Here is a 15,313-nt window from a genome sequence, read left to right as displayed (position 1 = left end):
ACCACCCATCTGTGTTGGGTTCGGTCTGGTTGGAATGATATTTTATGTTATGAAATTGTGGCCTCGTCGATAATTCATTTCAACCAAAAAAAATTACAGAAAGAAGCAAATAAACTTTTGCAAAGGATTAGAAAGAACTTATGTGGAAGCATCATTGTATTAAAGGCAGAATTTAATGAGATACCATGAAAATAGTTAAAGGAGGGTCCATAGATTATTTATCATAGGTAGGCTCACAATCCTTTAATCACCAAGCAACAAAATATGATCAGTTGAGGTGAGGCAAAGAATGCATGCATGAATGAGGGATTTGTGGAATGACAAAGTAGACTTATTCTTATATACAGTGTTTCATCACATTTGGGCTGTGTTTTCCCAATTGATTCAGGATCTGTGAAAAAAAAAGTTCACGTAATAAACATGTCCAATTCTGAACAGTTATGGAACTACTGCAGTTTGAATTTTAAAAATTTTCAGTCATAACAAATAATAAAACAATGAATAAAAATAAGAATAAGCAAACTTTTACATAATACGAATAAAAATTTTACTAGTTATGTATCTGCTTATTCTTATTAATTATTAACAAACATATACATCTAAAATATTTTTTTCTTATGAATAAAAAATATTTTATTAGTTACATGTTTGTTTATTCTTATTTATTATTATTTTACCATTGAAAATGCCACAGCCATTTTTTAAAATTTAAACTTCTATAACTATTCAGAATCAGATACATGTTTATATAAACTTCTTTTCATTGTTTTAAATTCTTGAATCAATCCTGAAAGTACAGCCCACATGTACAGCCTCATATAATAAGAATTCAGAAGTAATACAGTAATAATATAGATTTTTCATGATGTCCTTCTTCAATTTCTCTCCCAGAAGATATTATCAGAGCCACTTTACTTTCAGTCTGGCAGTGGGTTTGTTTTGCTGTAACCAGTGCATGAAAACTTACAGAGGCTGTATGATCTGAAATTTTTTGTTATCAATGTTATTTTGAATTCTTTGTCTCCTATAAGTCACTCTCTTCAAAACTCCACCATTCTAGAACATTCCCGAGATATGGTGATTATCATTTGTATTCCTAATACATCATATCATCAACATTTCAGTTCATATATTTTTATTTGTTTGATCTTAGTTACCATCAGGAGTTTTTAATTTATATGCATTTGGTGAAAATGATGGACAACAAAGTGTACTTGAATAAATTTTTTGAATTAATAAATATTTTTAAGATAATGTAAATTAAACTGTAAGCCAGATTTATCTATCCTTTATTGATTATTAATAAAATATTACAGCCTCTCTCAGAAGAAATGGATGATGTCTTTTTAGGATGTTTAGTTTATATTCTACGAGAAATATTTCCTACATTTCCCAAATGGTTTTACTTAAAACAGGGTCAGAGGGAGCAAATTGGTAAGTTTTATATTTATGTGTGTATTTATAATTTCAATATTGGGTATATATAGTTCTGAGGACCAACTGATTGAGCTGTGTATTTAACATTATTTGAAATTACAATAAAGAGATTAAAATATATTTTAATAGGGGATTAAGAATTAATAGATAGAGAATAAAAAATGTGAAAATAATAATAATTTATTACCTTGTATGTGACAGGTGTAGGTACAAGTTAATTATCCAACAATCTAAGTTAGTTAACACTTTACTGTACTAACATACAATATTAAAATGGGGAGAACTGAAATGAAATGAAAATGGGGTATTTTCTTGTTATTTTTAAAAAAAAACTTATTTTTTCTACATTTCACCCATTTTTCTGTGTCATTTTAGTGTACTACCTAACATTAAAACGGACTGTTTTGCAATAAAAAAACAAACAAACAAACAGATTTTATTTATTGATAATAAATTGTGATACTGGGATCAGATCTGAACCTTCTTGGTATATCAAGAATTCAGAAAACACTGAAAATTTTAAGATGTGCTTTTGTTGATTTCTTCAAATTGTTTGCATATATATATATATATATATATATATATATATATATATATATATATATGCATATTGCATATATATATAGTTGCATATATACAAAATGCATATATTCAATATATGCAATTATATGCATATATATATATAAATGCATTTACAGTGAAACTTCCCTTTAACGGACAGCCATGGGGAACGAAAATGTGTCCGTTAGAGAGAAGTGTCCGCTAACAAGAAGTCTGAGGGAGAAAAAAAAAAAAGAAAGAAAGAAAAATCGTTAAACGTTTAATGTAAAATTAAATTAAAATATATACAGATTTTGAACAATATTTTTGTAAATAATATACAATTACATACACAAGAGATAAAGAAAAATTGTTAAACGTTTAATGTAAAATTAAATTAAAATATATACAGATTTTGAACAATATTTTTGTAAATAATATACAATTACATACACAAGAGATAAAGAAAAATTGTTAAACGTTTAATGTAAAGTTAAATTTAATTAAATTATATACAGATTTTGCACAATATTTTTGTAAATAATATACATACAATTGTGCTATGCATATTATGACTTTATCTTAAGAAAAATACATACAGTAATTACTTATTTTCTTCTGCACCTTCTTCTGGCTGATAATTTTGTTTTCAACATTTCTTTGAAGTGAAGAAACCATCGAAAGTCCTTCAGTATCTTCTTAAGCGGCGAAAAACATTTTTAAACGATTGATTTGTATGAGCGCTTCTTCTATTTTCATCGGTGGTTTGTCGTTAATATGTTCTTCGACAGAATGACCTCCTTCCATTTCTTCATCCTCATGAGGAACTTCTTGAAAAATATCGACGATAATGTTGTTGATATCTAGAGCACCATCTTCTGTAGTGAGGTTCGAGTCTATATCTTCGTAGCCAGGGTCACTTGTAGTTGAAGTATCGTACATTATCAATAGATGTTGAAGTTCTTGTTCTTCTTGGTGCTCCACATTGCTGTTCACAACTTCAATTTTTGCGTTTGAGAAGCCAGACTTTACAAAACAGTTCACGACAGTTTGTTTTCTAATTGCGTTTACTGAAGAGGAAATCCATTGAATCGCATCTAGGATGCTGATTTTCTTTGCAAGGTCACTCGCACATGTTACGTCGTTCATGTTTGCAATGAGATGTCTTAAAACACGTTTTCTGTAGTGAAGTTTAAAATTTTTTATTATCCCTTGATCCAAGGGCTGACACTCTGCAGATGTGTTTGGTGGCAGAAAAATGATTTGAATGTTGGACAATTCAATGTGCGGGTGAGATGCAGCATTATCCATAAAAAGAATAATTTTTCTGTTTTGACGAATCATGTTTTGGTTAAAGTGACTTATCCATTCGCTCATGATATCTCATGTCATCCACGCTTTTTTATTAGACTTCCAGTCAACATCCAAAAGATTCAACTTTATGCCCTTGAAACAATGAGGATTTTGTGGTTTTCCTATAACAAGAGGTTGTTCAAAGTCTCCCAGCATATTTGTATACAATAGTACAGTCAAGCGTTCCTTAGAAATTTTTCCACCCTGGCACTTTTCGTTTTTTAGACTCATTGTTTTTTCAAGAAGAGCTTTAAAAAACAACCCTGTTTCGTCACAGTTGTAAATATCCTTAGCTTCAAAATCGCAACATAAATCTTCCAATTTGACGGTCCACTCTGTTACAACCCCAGTATCAACAGATCCACCTTCACCACTTACGGTTTTCCAAGAAATTTTATGCCGAGTTTTGAACTTGTCTAGCCATCCCACAGAAGCTTTGAACTCATTTACTCCCATAGATTTCGCAACCTCCAAAGCCTTTTCCCTAATAATAGGCCCATTAATGGGAATTTTTTTAGCACGTGCGTGACAAATTTGAAGTCCAACAGTTTTCGGGAATGATTTTTGAACCTGATCATTTCCGTGTTGCCAAAATTGTTTGAGCAGTTCATTTTTTTTCTTTAGGATGTTGCTTACCTGCATCTTCCCGATTTTGAATTTTACAGTGAGATTTTGAACACTATTTTTTTGCCGATCATACGCATTAATGAGTTCGACTATCTTTTAAAGTTAAATTTTTACGAGAAGACATTGTGCACTTCACACGACACTGAACAAAACTGAAAAATGAAACTGAAAAGACGAAAGGCTGACCATATTCCCCCCCCTCCCTGCACACACCGAATTCATCAGAAGTTTTACCCGTGCCTTAAAATTCTTGAAAAAGGGTTTAGAACCACGACGTAAACCTTGATAAAATTCAGAGAATCGGAAATAGAAAATAAACACACGATTGAGGCAACACGTGGAAGAAACGTTCCTAGAAAAAGGGCCGTGAGCTCGCCCGCTGTCCATTATGGGGAGATCAAATTAAGTGTTAATCTAAACGAAACAGTGCAGATTGCCTGTCCGCGTCCGTTACAGAGAATGTCCGCTAGACAGAAGCTGCAAACACGTTAAAACCAATGGAGGTGAGTTGGGGAATTTGAAAATGTCCGTTGTAGAGAGATGTCCGTTAACAAGAAGTGTCCGTTAGGAGAAGTTTCACTGTATATAATTGCATATATACAAAATGCATATATTCAATATATGCATATATATATATATATATATATATATATGACCCTCTGGAACTGGTCAAATTATTTGTTCTATGTATAGCAGATTGATGATATAAAGTTATTATTATATATTTATGTAAAAATAAGCATATTGTTTTAAACATAAAACTTTGAATTTTCTTTTCAGAAAACCATTCATACATACACACAGAAACATATGCATATATATATATATATATATATATAGAAAATTATTTTTAATGTTATGTGTAAATCTTTAATTTAACTTATGCTAATAATGAAAATACCGTGTACCCTGGGAGCGATGTATGTTGAATAAAGGGGGAAGAACGGAAAAGAAAATTGTAACGTTATAAACAAAGTGCGAATTTTGAAAAAATGCAAAATTTGAAAAGAACGACCAAGGTAGAAATAGCAGATTTTTGAAAAGAACGACTAAAGTAGAAATAGCATTGCAATATCTTTCATAATTTCTGTGTCTTCTTCAGAGGTCATCCACCTAAATTATGAAAAAGAACAGCAATACTCTTACTTCTGTTTCTGACATGTTCTGTATGTCAAAAAACACGTGTACGCGGACACGTGGTAAAAAATAATTTAGAATATAAATTTTGAATAAATAAAATACAAGTTAAGCAAAAATATTATGCCAAAGTATAAAGAAACAGAAGTAAGAGTATTCAGAAACAGAAGTAAGAGTATTGCTGTTCTTTTTCATAATTTAGGTGGATGACCTCTGAAGAAGACACAGAAATTATGAAAGATACTGCAATGCTATTTCTACTTTGGTCGTTCTTTTCAAAAATCTGCTATTTCTACCTTGGTCGTTCTTTTCAAATTTTGCATTTTTTCAAAATTCGCACTTTGTTTATAACGTTACACTTTTCTTTTCCGTTCTTCCCCCTTTATTCAACATACATCGCTCCCAGGGTACACGGTATTTTCATTATTAGCATAAGTTAAATTAAAGATTTACACATAACATTAAAAATAATTTTCTATATACATTATGGTTGTAGGGTACCTTTGCTCTTGCAGTGTCCCTGATCCATAATTCATATTATCGATATTTCATTTTATCTCTATTCAAATTCAAATCCATTTTCTTTCTTTACTTAATTTTAATTTTTATTCATAATTATATATATATATATATAGAGAGAGAGAGAGAGAGAGAGAGAGAGAGAGAGAGAGAGGGGTCCACAAACTTTTTTTCATTTTTGAAGGGGTCTGTAGATCTCAGTAGTTTGGGAACCACTGACAAAAAAGGAATAATTTGAATGCACTTTGTTCCAAGAAAATCAAGCTGTAAATGGTGTTCATTGTGCTGACATATGATTCATTGGCTGTTTGCATATCTATTTCCAAAAACGACCCAAATTAAAGGAGAAATAGCAGTCTTATGTTATCTTTTGCAGGATAACATAAGACCTCATGTCAGCCAAGTGGTGCCAGATACGCTATTGAACATTAGTGGAACACCATCAGAAGACCAACCTTGTATCCTGGACCTTGCTCCCTGTGATTTTTGAATGGTCCTTTCAAAAACTTGAAAAGCCTGAAATGGCCTGCAGCACATCTTTGAAATGATATTGAGCTGCTGTGAATAGGGTATTGGTTGTCAGGGATACTATTTTGAAAAAAAAGAAACTAATTTGAAGACTAATGATTCTGACTCTGTATAAAGGTACAGGCCATGTGTTTTTCAAGTTTCTCTCATACTTAAATGAATTTATTCATATCATCTGATATATATCAAAAATATTAAGTAGAAAAATGATTTGTCTAATTGTTTATGTTAATTTCTGAGTTCACTTTTATAAAATAAACATTATTGATAGGTCAGTTGTGCCTTAAAATATTCCATAAACTGTTGGCAGTTTCAAAGGAGGGAGAAAATTCACAGTAAGTGGCTTTTATTTTTGGAAATTCATTTAATGGTTAATTATTAATAAATGTGTGAGTAATTTTTAAATTTGTTATTTCTGTAATTAAATTACTTTTTTTATGTATAATCTTTTGTCGAATGAGGAAGTTGTTTGTTTTTTGATAATGCCATTGTTTTCCATACAGAACAATTTCTGTTCCATCTGCATCAATCCATCCTGATTTTGAGTAACATAGTCTCATGAGGAATTTGTTTGACATAACTATTATTTTCTGAACATATGTTACTAAGTTTGGATATTATCATGTTGATGTTTTTTTATTTAAGCAGTATAATTCTTTTATACCATTTATATAACTTTGTTGGCTCTTCTCTAGGTTTAAATTTTATTTTTTTATGATCTTAATACACAAAAGGTTGCTGAAACCTTTGTTGCTCTTATGCGGCAAGTAGTTTGAGGGTTTTGATGCAAGAAGAAGCTTATAGATGTTAAACTTGAAATTCTGTAAGATTCAATTTTCAAGAAATATATTGGACTAATAAATAAATGCACATTAGTGTAAATGTCTCATAAACTTGTATATAGACTCAGACATGAGCAAAGGCTACTTAAGAAGCCTTTGCCTATGTTTACCAAGATATGAAACAATATGAACACTTCTAGATGATAGTTTCTGTACCGATTGGAAGATCATTAGTAGAAATTAGTTGTTTTCATCAGTATAACTAAAATGAACATCCTTTATGAACTCAATTCCAAAATCACGTTTAATAAGAAAAGATAAAACTTTTTATAGTTCTGAGTATAGATGAGTATAGTTCGTTGTATAGATTTTAAAACCTTTCATCATAAAGATGAAAGGTTTTAAGGTAAAAACTTAAGAGTATGTAATTACTGAAGGTGAAAATGAGCTAAAATCCTGTCGATGATACGAGGAACTTTAATAGGCTTTTTTCACTCCGTGGCTAGTTAGTTGTCTAGCTAGCGTAGATAGCTTGCTATCTATGCTAGCTAGTTAGCGTAGATAGCAAAGTTTTTCCCCCAGAAACTGGGGTTTTTTTCGTCCAGCAAAAGAGGCAAATCGTCCAGAGAACACATGCAATTTACAGACATAATACATATACGGGTATACATTAAAAAAAAAAAAAAAAAAACATCAAATCAAATTAATAATAAAAAATAAATAAATACAGTATTTCAGAGTCCCTAAAATAAGTGAAGTGCTAGTTAGTATAGAAATAGCTGTTTTGGGAAATGGTGATATTGTTCTGTAGCCTAGTAATGGCTGCTTTATTAGGTATACTCACCTGGATTCATCATGGCATGGACTGAACAAGATTTTGAAAATGTGTCACATGGATGCTATAGTAAATGTTAACTCAGTTGCTTCCCACAGTTTTTGCATATTGGATTGTTGTGATTTTCTACTCTGAAGAGCTTATTCTACAGATGCTCAGTTGGTTTGGGATTATTCCTGGAACCAGTTCTGGCCCAATTCAGACATGGCACATTATCCTGTTGGAAGAATACATTTGCAGATGGATATACTGCAGCCATAAAAGGATGCATCAGGTCAACTGTTGTTCCTCTGGTATCAAGGGGTTCAGTGGACACCATGAAAACACTCCCTATGCTATTATACTGCTGCAACCAGCCAGTCTGCATTGTTCTTCCATGGACTCAACCTTCCAGGTTGAGTCCATGGACCCACCATTTTTCACCATATTCTGATCCTTCCAACAGCATGAAACAATGGGAACCATGATTCGTCAGATCAGGTAACTTTTTTTTCAATCCTCCACTGTCCAGTGTTGGTATTCCTGAGCCCACTTATTCATCAGCTGTGATACCCCATCCATAACAAGGTACACTGAGTTGTGCATTCTAAAATTTTCCTTTGGTTACCAGTGTGATACTGGATTATTTGACTGACTGTAGCTGTTTGTTACCCTGTAAAAGTCATTTTCAGTGCCCATTAGCATCTTATATCAGTGAGCTGTTTCCAACCAGAAGATTGCTGTTGGCTTGATGTTAGCATTAGTATTAGACATATGATGCAAGAAAGCAAGCGTACAAGCTTATGTAGCATCAGCCAAAAAAAAAAAAAAAAAAAAAAACATTTCACACATCCATTCTTTCTAAACATTTATCCAGTTCTTCCTTGAATTTATTTAAGCTATCAACTTCTACAATGACAGATAGAAGTTTGTTCCAGCCATCAACGGCCAGTGGGCCGTTGATGGCTGGAACAAAGGCAAATTTCTGCACATCTGTTCTATAACTGTCTTTCCTCAATTTGAATTTATGCCTCCTCAGGTTCATATGATTTGATTATAATGTTATTTGATTATTGGACCAATCTCAATATACCTGAGATACAGTCATACATGAAAACACCAGTAGCATTACAATTTCTGAGATAGTCACACCAGCACATCTTTACTGACCACCTTGGTATATTCAAAGTTCACTTAAATCTTTCACCTTGCTTGTTCTTGCATCTTGAATTGCACACTTACAGCATCCCCACCGTATTTGCCCACCTGCGTTATATGATGTGGTACAAAAATGTAATGCTGCTACTGAAGGAGCATTCCATTTCATGAAAAGGAGAGGTGTATTTAATAAAGTGGCCACTCAGTTTATGTTCATCATAAAATATTCAGGTAGGTATATTTTGAATTTTAGTGAGTTTCAATTGCAGAAGCATTTGCTCATGTTATAGTCTGAAATACATAGAGGAAAATTATTCCAGAGAATAAAAATAAAGGCAGTAAATGCAGGATAGAAGAAAAGATAATTTGGTGAATGCACGTATGGTGCTGGCTGGTTGCTGTATCTGATTTCAATGATTCAGAGGAAAGAAGCAGGATTAAGTGCCAGTTTTATAGAAGGGAAATTGCAGTGGAATTTTTATAGAAAACAGAATGCAGAAAATAGTGTAGTCAGGCAGTCAAAGTCTATTTGTGATATGTTTTATTCTTATCCCAAACAACCTTAGCATACTTGCAGGAAAACCAAGGTTTAGGTAAAGGAGGTGGAGAGAAAAAGAATTTCATTTTATAAGCTTCTCTCAATGTTTCATGTCTAGGAAGAAAGAGCTTATCCAGTCTTTCATATCCAGAATATAATTTATCTTCTCAACCTTCAGCCCATGCACAGTACTAAGGTTCTAATACCTCTCATGTTTGGGGTTTTTGTTAAAAGAAAATACCGAACTTTTTTGGGAATCAGTAGATGAATCTTCGTTACTTTGGACATATTCACTGTCTGACTTAATTTTTGTTAGTACGGGCATTCCCCACTTAGCACCCTTAATTGTGGCCATGAAAACAGAGCACTAAGTGAATCTTCTTTAAGTGGGAGAGATTTATCCATAGGAAATAATATAAATAATTTTAATTGGATAGAGTGACCAGAGTTTCTGTTGATTTTAAGGCACCATTTTTCTATATAACAATATTAAATGTAGCAGGAACATTTAAACTATAAACTTTAAATACAGAAATTATGTAATAAATCATATATACAGTATATGTTCAAGAAAATGCAAGGAAACTTACCTTAAAATTACAAAACCTTATATGTGTACTGTATTTACATTTATGACAACACTTTGTGATACCGTTAATTTTATTGTTAACGTTAAACTGAATGAATAAGTAAATAGTCACTTTCAGGTCACTAAAAGCACCTTAATATAGTGTAAATATAGTGCTCTCCCAAAATAGTCAAATTTGAAAATTTTGGAATGGCCAATACTGTGTAATTGGACAAAATGAAAAAAATAATAAAATAAATAAACAAAACAAAAACACTTTGCATTTTATTGTATTTCATGATGACATGCATTCGTTAGCTACCATTAATTTGGAAGTAAAACCTGGTAATATCATTTGGGCAGTACCAAAACACTTCTGGAACATTCTGATTAAGCTGGATTGCTATTAACAGTTTTTAGTTTTTAAAAATTGACAGGTATGCATCTGGAACACCATTTGTCTTTGAAATTCACCAGCCCATTTCTGGAATTCAACTAAATTAACTTCATGCATGGATGGGCTGCTGAAACTTGATTGTTACTCATCACCCTTTGGAATAAGACTAATTAATGACTTTGATCTTTATATAGATCAGTTGTAACACAAACAAAATTACAGCTTCTTTAAATCATGTCTTTAAAGGAGACATTTTATTTGTGGGTGATATCCATCAAGAAATAAACTATTTCATCATTTTATACATGATAAATATTTTAATAAATAAAATTTATTAAAATATTTGTTGTGGTATATAAAATGTTGGAATAGTTAATTTCTTGACAGCCAGATTCATTTAATCAAAATTCGTTTGTTAATAACAGTGCCTTGTGTTTTCTCTAAATTATTTATTTATTGTAGAATCTATTTGAACTTTTCTTTGTTACCTTTTGTCATATGTGAAGGCCCTGCTTCTGTTCTGAGCATCTCCTGGTTCACCCAGTATACCCAAATTGAAGTTATTATTGTTTTATTATCCCCTTAATTTCTTTTATTTAATCCATAGTAAAGCGCAGGAGATTTGTGTGTACAGTCTTTTCCATCATGAAGCTGGCCAAGCACTTCTGAGGATTGTCTGCACAGGCGAAACTGTTGTACAGCAGGCTGTGCAGCAACAGAACAGGTAAGTTAAACTAAACTATATCATGCATTGTATATTTTGATGTTACTTATCATTCATTATTTGTTAAACAGAAATTTCATTCATTACTAGTTTATTGAATGAGAAGACTACATTGCTAATTTTAATTAATTTTTAATTGAGATCAGTTGTAATGAGAATTATACATAGAAGTTTGGTTACTCTTTAATTAATAAATATGATAAATTGAAAGTGAATTGCATTATTAAGACCTGCTCTGTCTTTTTGTCTGCCTCACTCTCTCTCAAGCAAACTACTATATTTATAAATTTCCTAAATGATAATTAGAAAAGTTTGATTTTTCATGGTGGCTATACAGAATTTTGATGACTGATTCATTACCACTAATTAGTTTATTTTGAAATACTTAATTAAATTTTAAAATAATAAATTTCTCCTATAACTCCAGAAGTATTAATTTTACTTTTATTTCAGTTCAGTAACTGGACTTGGACAAGAACTTATAATGCTGATCCGACTTTCACTGTCAGTACTGAACCGTTTACTGTTACTTCATCATAGACAAAGGCAACAAGAGAAGGAGAAATCTGATTCTGACATTTTACAAAAACACATAAAATCTGATTCTGACATTTTACAAAAACACATAAAACCTGATTTATCTCCATTAGAAAAAGTGCTTTTTTCGACCTATCATCCACAACCAAAGGTAGTGTTGACTGTTGCATATTACACTTTTCAACGGTATAGTCCTCGTTTAGCAACAATGGCAGTACAACTTTTGAAGAGATTTGCAAAGGTATTTAAACTTCATTTTTTTATTATCGTTTGTTAAGTTTCATTAATGTTATTTTTATGCAGTCTTTTATTCATGCTGTGGCTTATACTGATTGCAGCTCTGTGAAAGATCAAAGGCCTTTTTAGCAAAAAATCGATTTTTTTTTTATTTACCAGCCATTTGGATTAGTATTAATGTCATTAATATGGTGCAAAGAAGCCCTAGGGTTTTGCTGCTCCAGCTAAAAGATAATTAATTAATTAAAAAAACAATAAAATAAACTACCTATTTGACTCCCTCCTCACATAAATATCCATCCTCCTGACATAGTTAGGGAAGGACATTACGTGGTTGTTTTCCATTAAGATTATTACTAAATATAATACCACATGAATTTCATATGGTATAAGAGTGGTATATTTAGTAATCATCCCGCTGACCTTTGAATTTCCTCACGTAGTCAACCTCAACTATCCGTAGAGCAGACTTATTCCTGTAATTAACAGCTTGCTGGTTAAAAGAAAATTTCCTGCAATCCAGTTGAAACCTCTTTCCCCATAATTGGAATTTATGATCCTTAGTTCTTGAATCATTTATAATAATGGGAATTTCATTCTCATTTATTTTACTGTCACCTTTCAGAGCCTTATACACCTCAGTCATGTCTTCTCAAAGGTATTTAGTTTTTAAGCTCTGCAACCTGCATATTCAAAGTCATATGGACACTGTTTTGCTGATCTCACAAAATCACACTGTCTGTATTTGGACCGTTGCAAGAAGCTCAATGTTTTAGGTGTGGTCTCCATACTTGAATAGAGTATTCCGAGTGTGTTCTTACAATTGCCCTGTACAGTGGGATTATGAGCTTCCTATCTCTAGAAGAAAATGTTTGATAAATCATCAGTAGGACACTATTGGCCTTCCTTGCTGCCTGTCTATGCTGCTCAGAGAATTTCAAAGCTGACTGTATCATAACTCCCAAATCCCTTTCTTCCTTTATTAATTTAATTAATCAATAGTTGCCACTTTCTGACCATCCCTGAAGTCTGTCTTAAGTCTAATTCCTGAAGAAGTGCTCTTTGTGCTGATTATTAACTACTCAACTGATCTTGATGTCAGATGCAAATTTTAGCATCATGCCCTGTATCCGTTCATCAGTTTCATTTAAGAAAATTGAAAATAGCAGTACTGATCATTGGGAAACCCCACTTCTTATGTTAGCACAATTTGAAGAATAACTATTAATCACAACCCACTGCCTCCTGCTCTGCAGCTATCTGCAATCCATCTAAGAATTTTTCCAGTCATCCCAACATGTTCCAGCTTATACAATAACCTCATGTTGCAGATGAATTGAATAGATACTTTTCATCTGTCTTTACTGACGAAAGATCCTTCATACTGAACCATACGAAATTAGTGATTTTGAAATTACAAATGATTGTTTATTGGAAAAAAATTTCGAGCATAAAAGCAGGTAAGGCTCCCGGAGTTGATGGCATATCCCCAGTAATTTTGAGAGAGGCAGCCAGGGAGTGTATTGAACCATTGAAGTTAATTATGAGGATATCCCCAGACTTAGAAAAGATTCCTTTGGATTAGAGAAGTGCCAATTTGCCAATGTATAAAGGCAGTTCTAAGAGTGAAGTTGTTAACTATAAATGAGTTAGTCTGATGACTTCAGTGGTTGGGAAAATATTAGAGGCAATAATGAAGAGTACAGTTCAGGGACATTTAGATCAGGCCTGGCCAACCCAAATCATCCTACGGGCCACCTTGATGAACTACAATTTTCTGCAAGCCACACATAAAATAAAACACTCTTTTAAAAATAAAAAATCAAATGCCATAAAAATTTATTTTATTCATTAATTTTTATTATATATCTACATCAATGAGATATTTGCTTTTCTTTGCGATTACTCAATTCTTTTAAATCTATTTCAATATTGGTAGTTGCACATCTTAAGTGATTTTCCAGATTTTCATCTGTTATTGAAGCTGGAGATTTACTTTTAATAAATTTCATTTTTGAAAAGAAAGTTTCACAAATGTATGTGGAACCGAAGGTTCTCACAATTTTTGTGCAAAAAATCTTAATTTGGGATACTTTTCTGTTGTCACATACGTGTTGTAAAAGTTGATTTTTGATGTTGTGGCGTGAATGTGTTTTTAATTTATTGTTGCACTGTAAATCAATTACTTCCATCTGCAGAGTTTTCAGTTCTAAGATGGGAAGGAGTGGTGGAGATTCGGGGAAGTACAGCTGGTCTAGTAATATATTTTTTGTTATTTATCGTGCTTAGTGCAGCTAGTGAATGATTTCCCACTAATGTAGTCACTAGCATAAAAATCATCTTGCGACCGCAAAAAATAATGTGGCAGGCCATAGGGTGGCCAAGCCTGATTTAGATAGATATGGCATTCTGAAGGACACTCAACATGGTTTTGTTGTGTGTTCTTCAGAATACCAATACAGCTACTCATGATTTGGATGTAGGGAACAATTTCAGCATAGTTTATTTGGATTTTAATGATCCTGTAATGCATGAGTGCATTACAGGATCATTTAGATAGAAATAGAAATGAAATCTGACTGACCATTTGGTAATTACCCACTTCACTCTTAGAACCATCTTTATGTATTGGCGATACATTGACACTTCTCTGATTGAGTGGAATTTCTCCTGAGTCCAGTAATGCCCTCTGAATTGGCCTTATTTTTCAGTGCACTTTTTTGCTATCTCTCACAGAATTACTGTGTCTTTGTCACCAATTCCAGGAGCCTTCATGTTTAGCTCGAAAGTTTTTCTGATAAATAATCTAAAACAGCATTTCCCAAACTGGGGTCCGTAGACCAGTTCGGGGGGGATCCATGAAACAGTGTTGACCATATATACAAACTTTTTTTTGATATTTGAAGGGGTCCGTGAACTTTTGATTTTTGAAAGGGTCTGTAGATCTCAGTAGTTTGGGAACCACTGTTCTAAAATTTCGGTATTGCTGATTTCATGCTTTCCATTTGCAGTTTCATGAAAGGTCTTTTGTCTGTAAATATTGCAAAATCAAACTGGCTATCTAAGGTTTTCCTGCAGTCATTACACAAGGGTCAGATCTGATTGATTCTTCTCTTCTTTGTATTCACATTTGTGAAAAATTCTTTATCCCCACTCTTTGCTCTCTCAGTCAACAATTACTCATAATCTGACTTTATCAGCCTCTGGCAAAAGCAGATTGTGAGAAATCACAGAAAAGATAGATTATGTTTCCTCTTTTATGAATTTATTTTTGCACCTCTTACAAATGAAAAAGAAAGGAACTTTTTAGGAATATTTTATGACAGTATCAAATGAATTTTAATAACTGAATTTTATAAGCATTCCTCTAAGTCATCCATCTGTTCACTCTACTGCTGTAGTGCTCCACTCATCTGA

At 32.4% G+C, this 15,313-nt stretch overlaps 1 protein-coding gene across 1 annotated transcript in view; it reads left to right on the top strand.

Annotated features, from left to right (window-relative positions):
• Positions 1-15,313, top strand: part of Nup188 (nuclear pore complex protein Nup188) — a 171,137-nt gene that overhangs the window by 83,159 nt on the left and 72,665 nt on the right. Inside the window, exons 25-28 of the mRNA XM_090375487.1 lie at positions 1,317-1,434; positions 6,413-6,476; positions 11,006-11,122; positions 11,576-11,900. Of these exons, the coding sequence (XP_090231613.1) occupies positions 1,317-1,434; positions 6,413-6,476; positions 11,006-11,122; positions 11,576-11,900 (624 nt within the window). The remainder of the gene's footprint in view (positions 1-1,316; positions 1,435-6,412; positions 6,477-11,005; positions 11,123-11,575; positions 11,901-15,313) is intronic.

This window comes from Mastigoproctus giganteus, chromosome 6, assembly GCF_048544385.1.
Source record: "Mastigoproctus giganteus isolate SK-2022 chromosome 6, ASM4854438v1, whole genome shotgun sequence".
Classification (NCBI taxonomy): domain Eukaryota; kingdom Metazoa; phylum Arthropoda; class Arachnida; order Uropygi; family Thelyphonidae; genus Mastigoproctus; species Mastigoproctus giganteus.
Note: the sequence above shows the minus strand (reverse complement) of the source record. Positions and strands in the feature narration are given on the sequence as shown.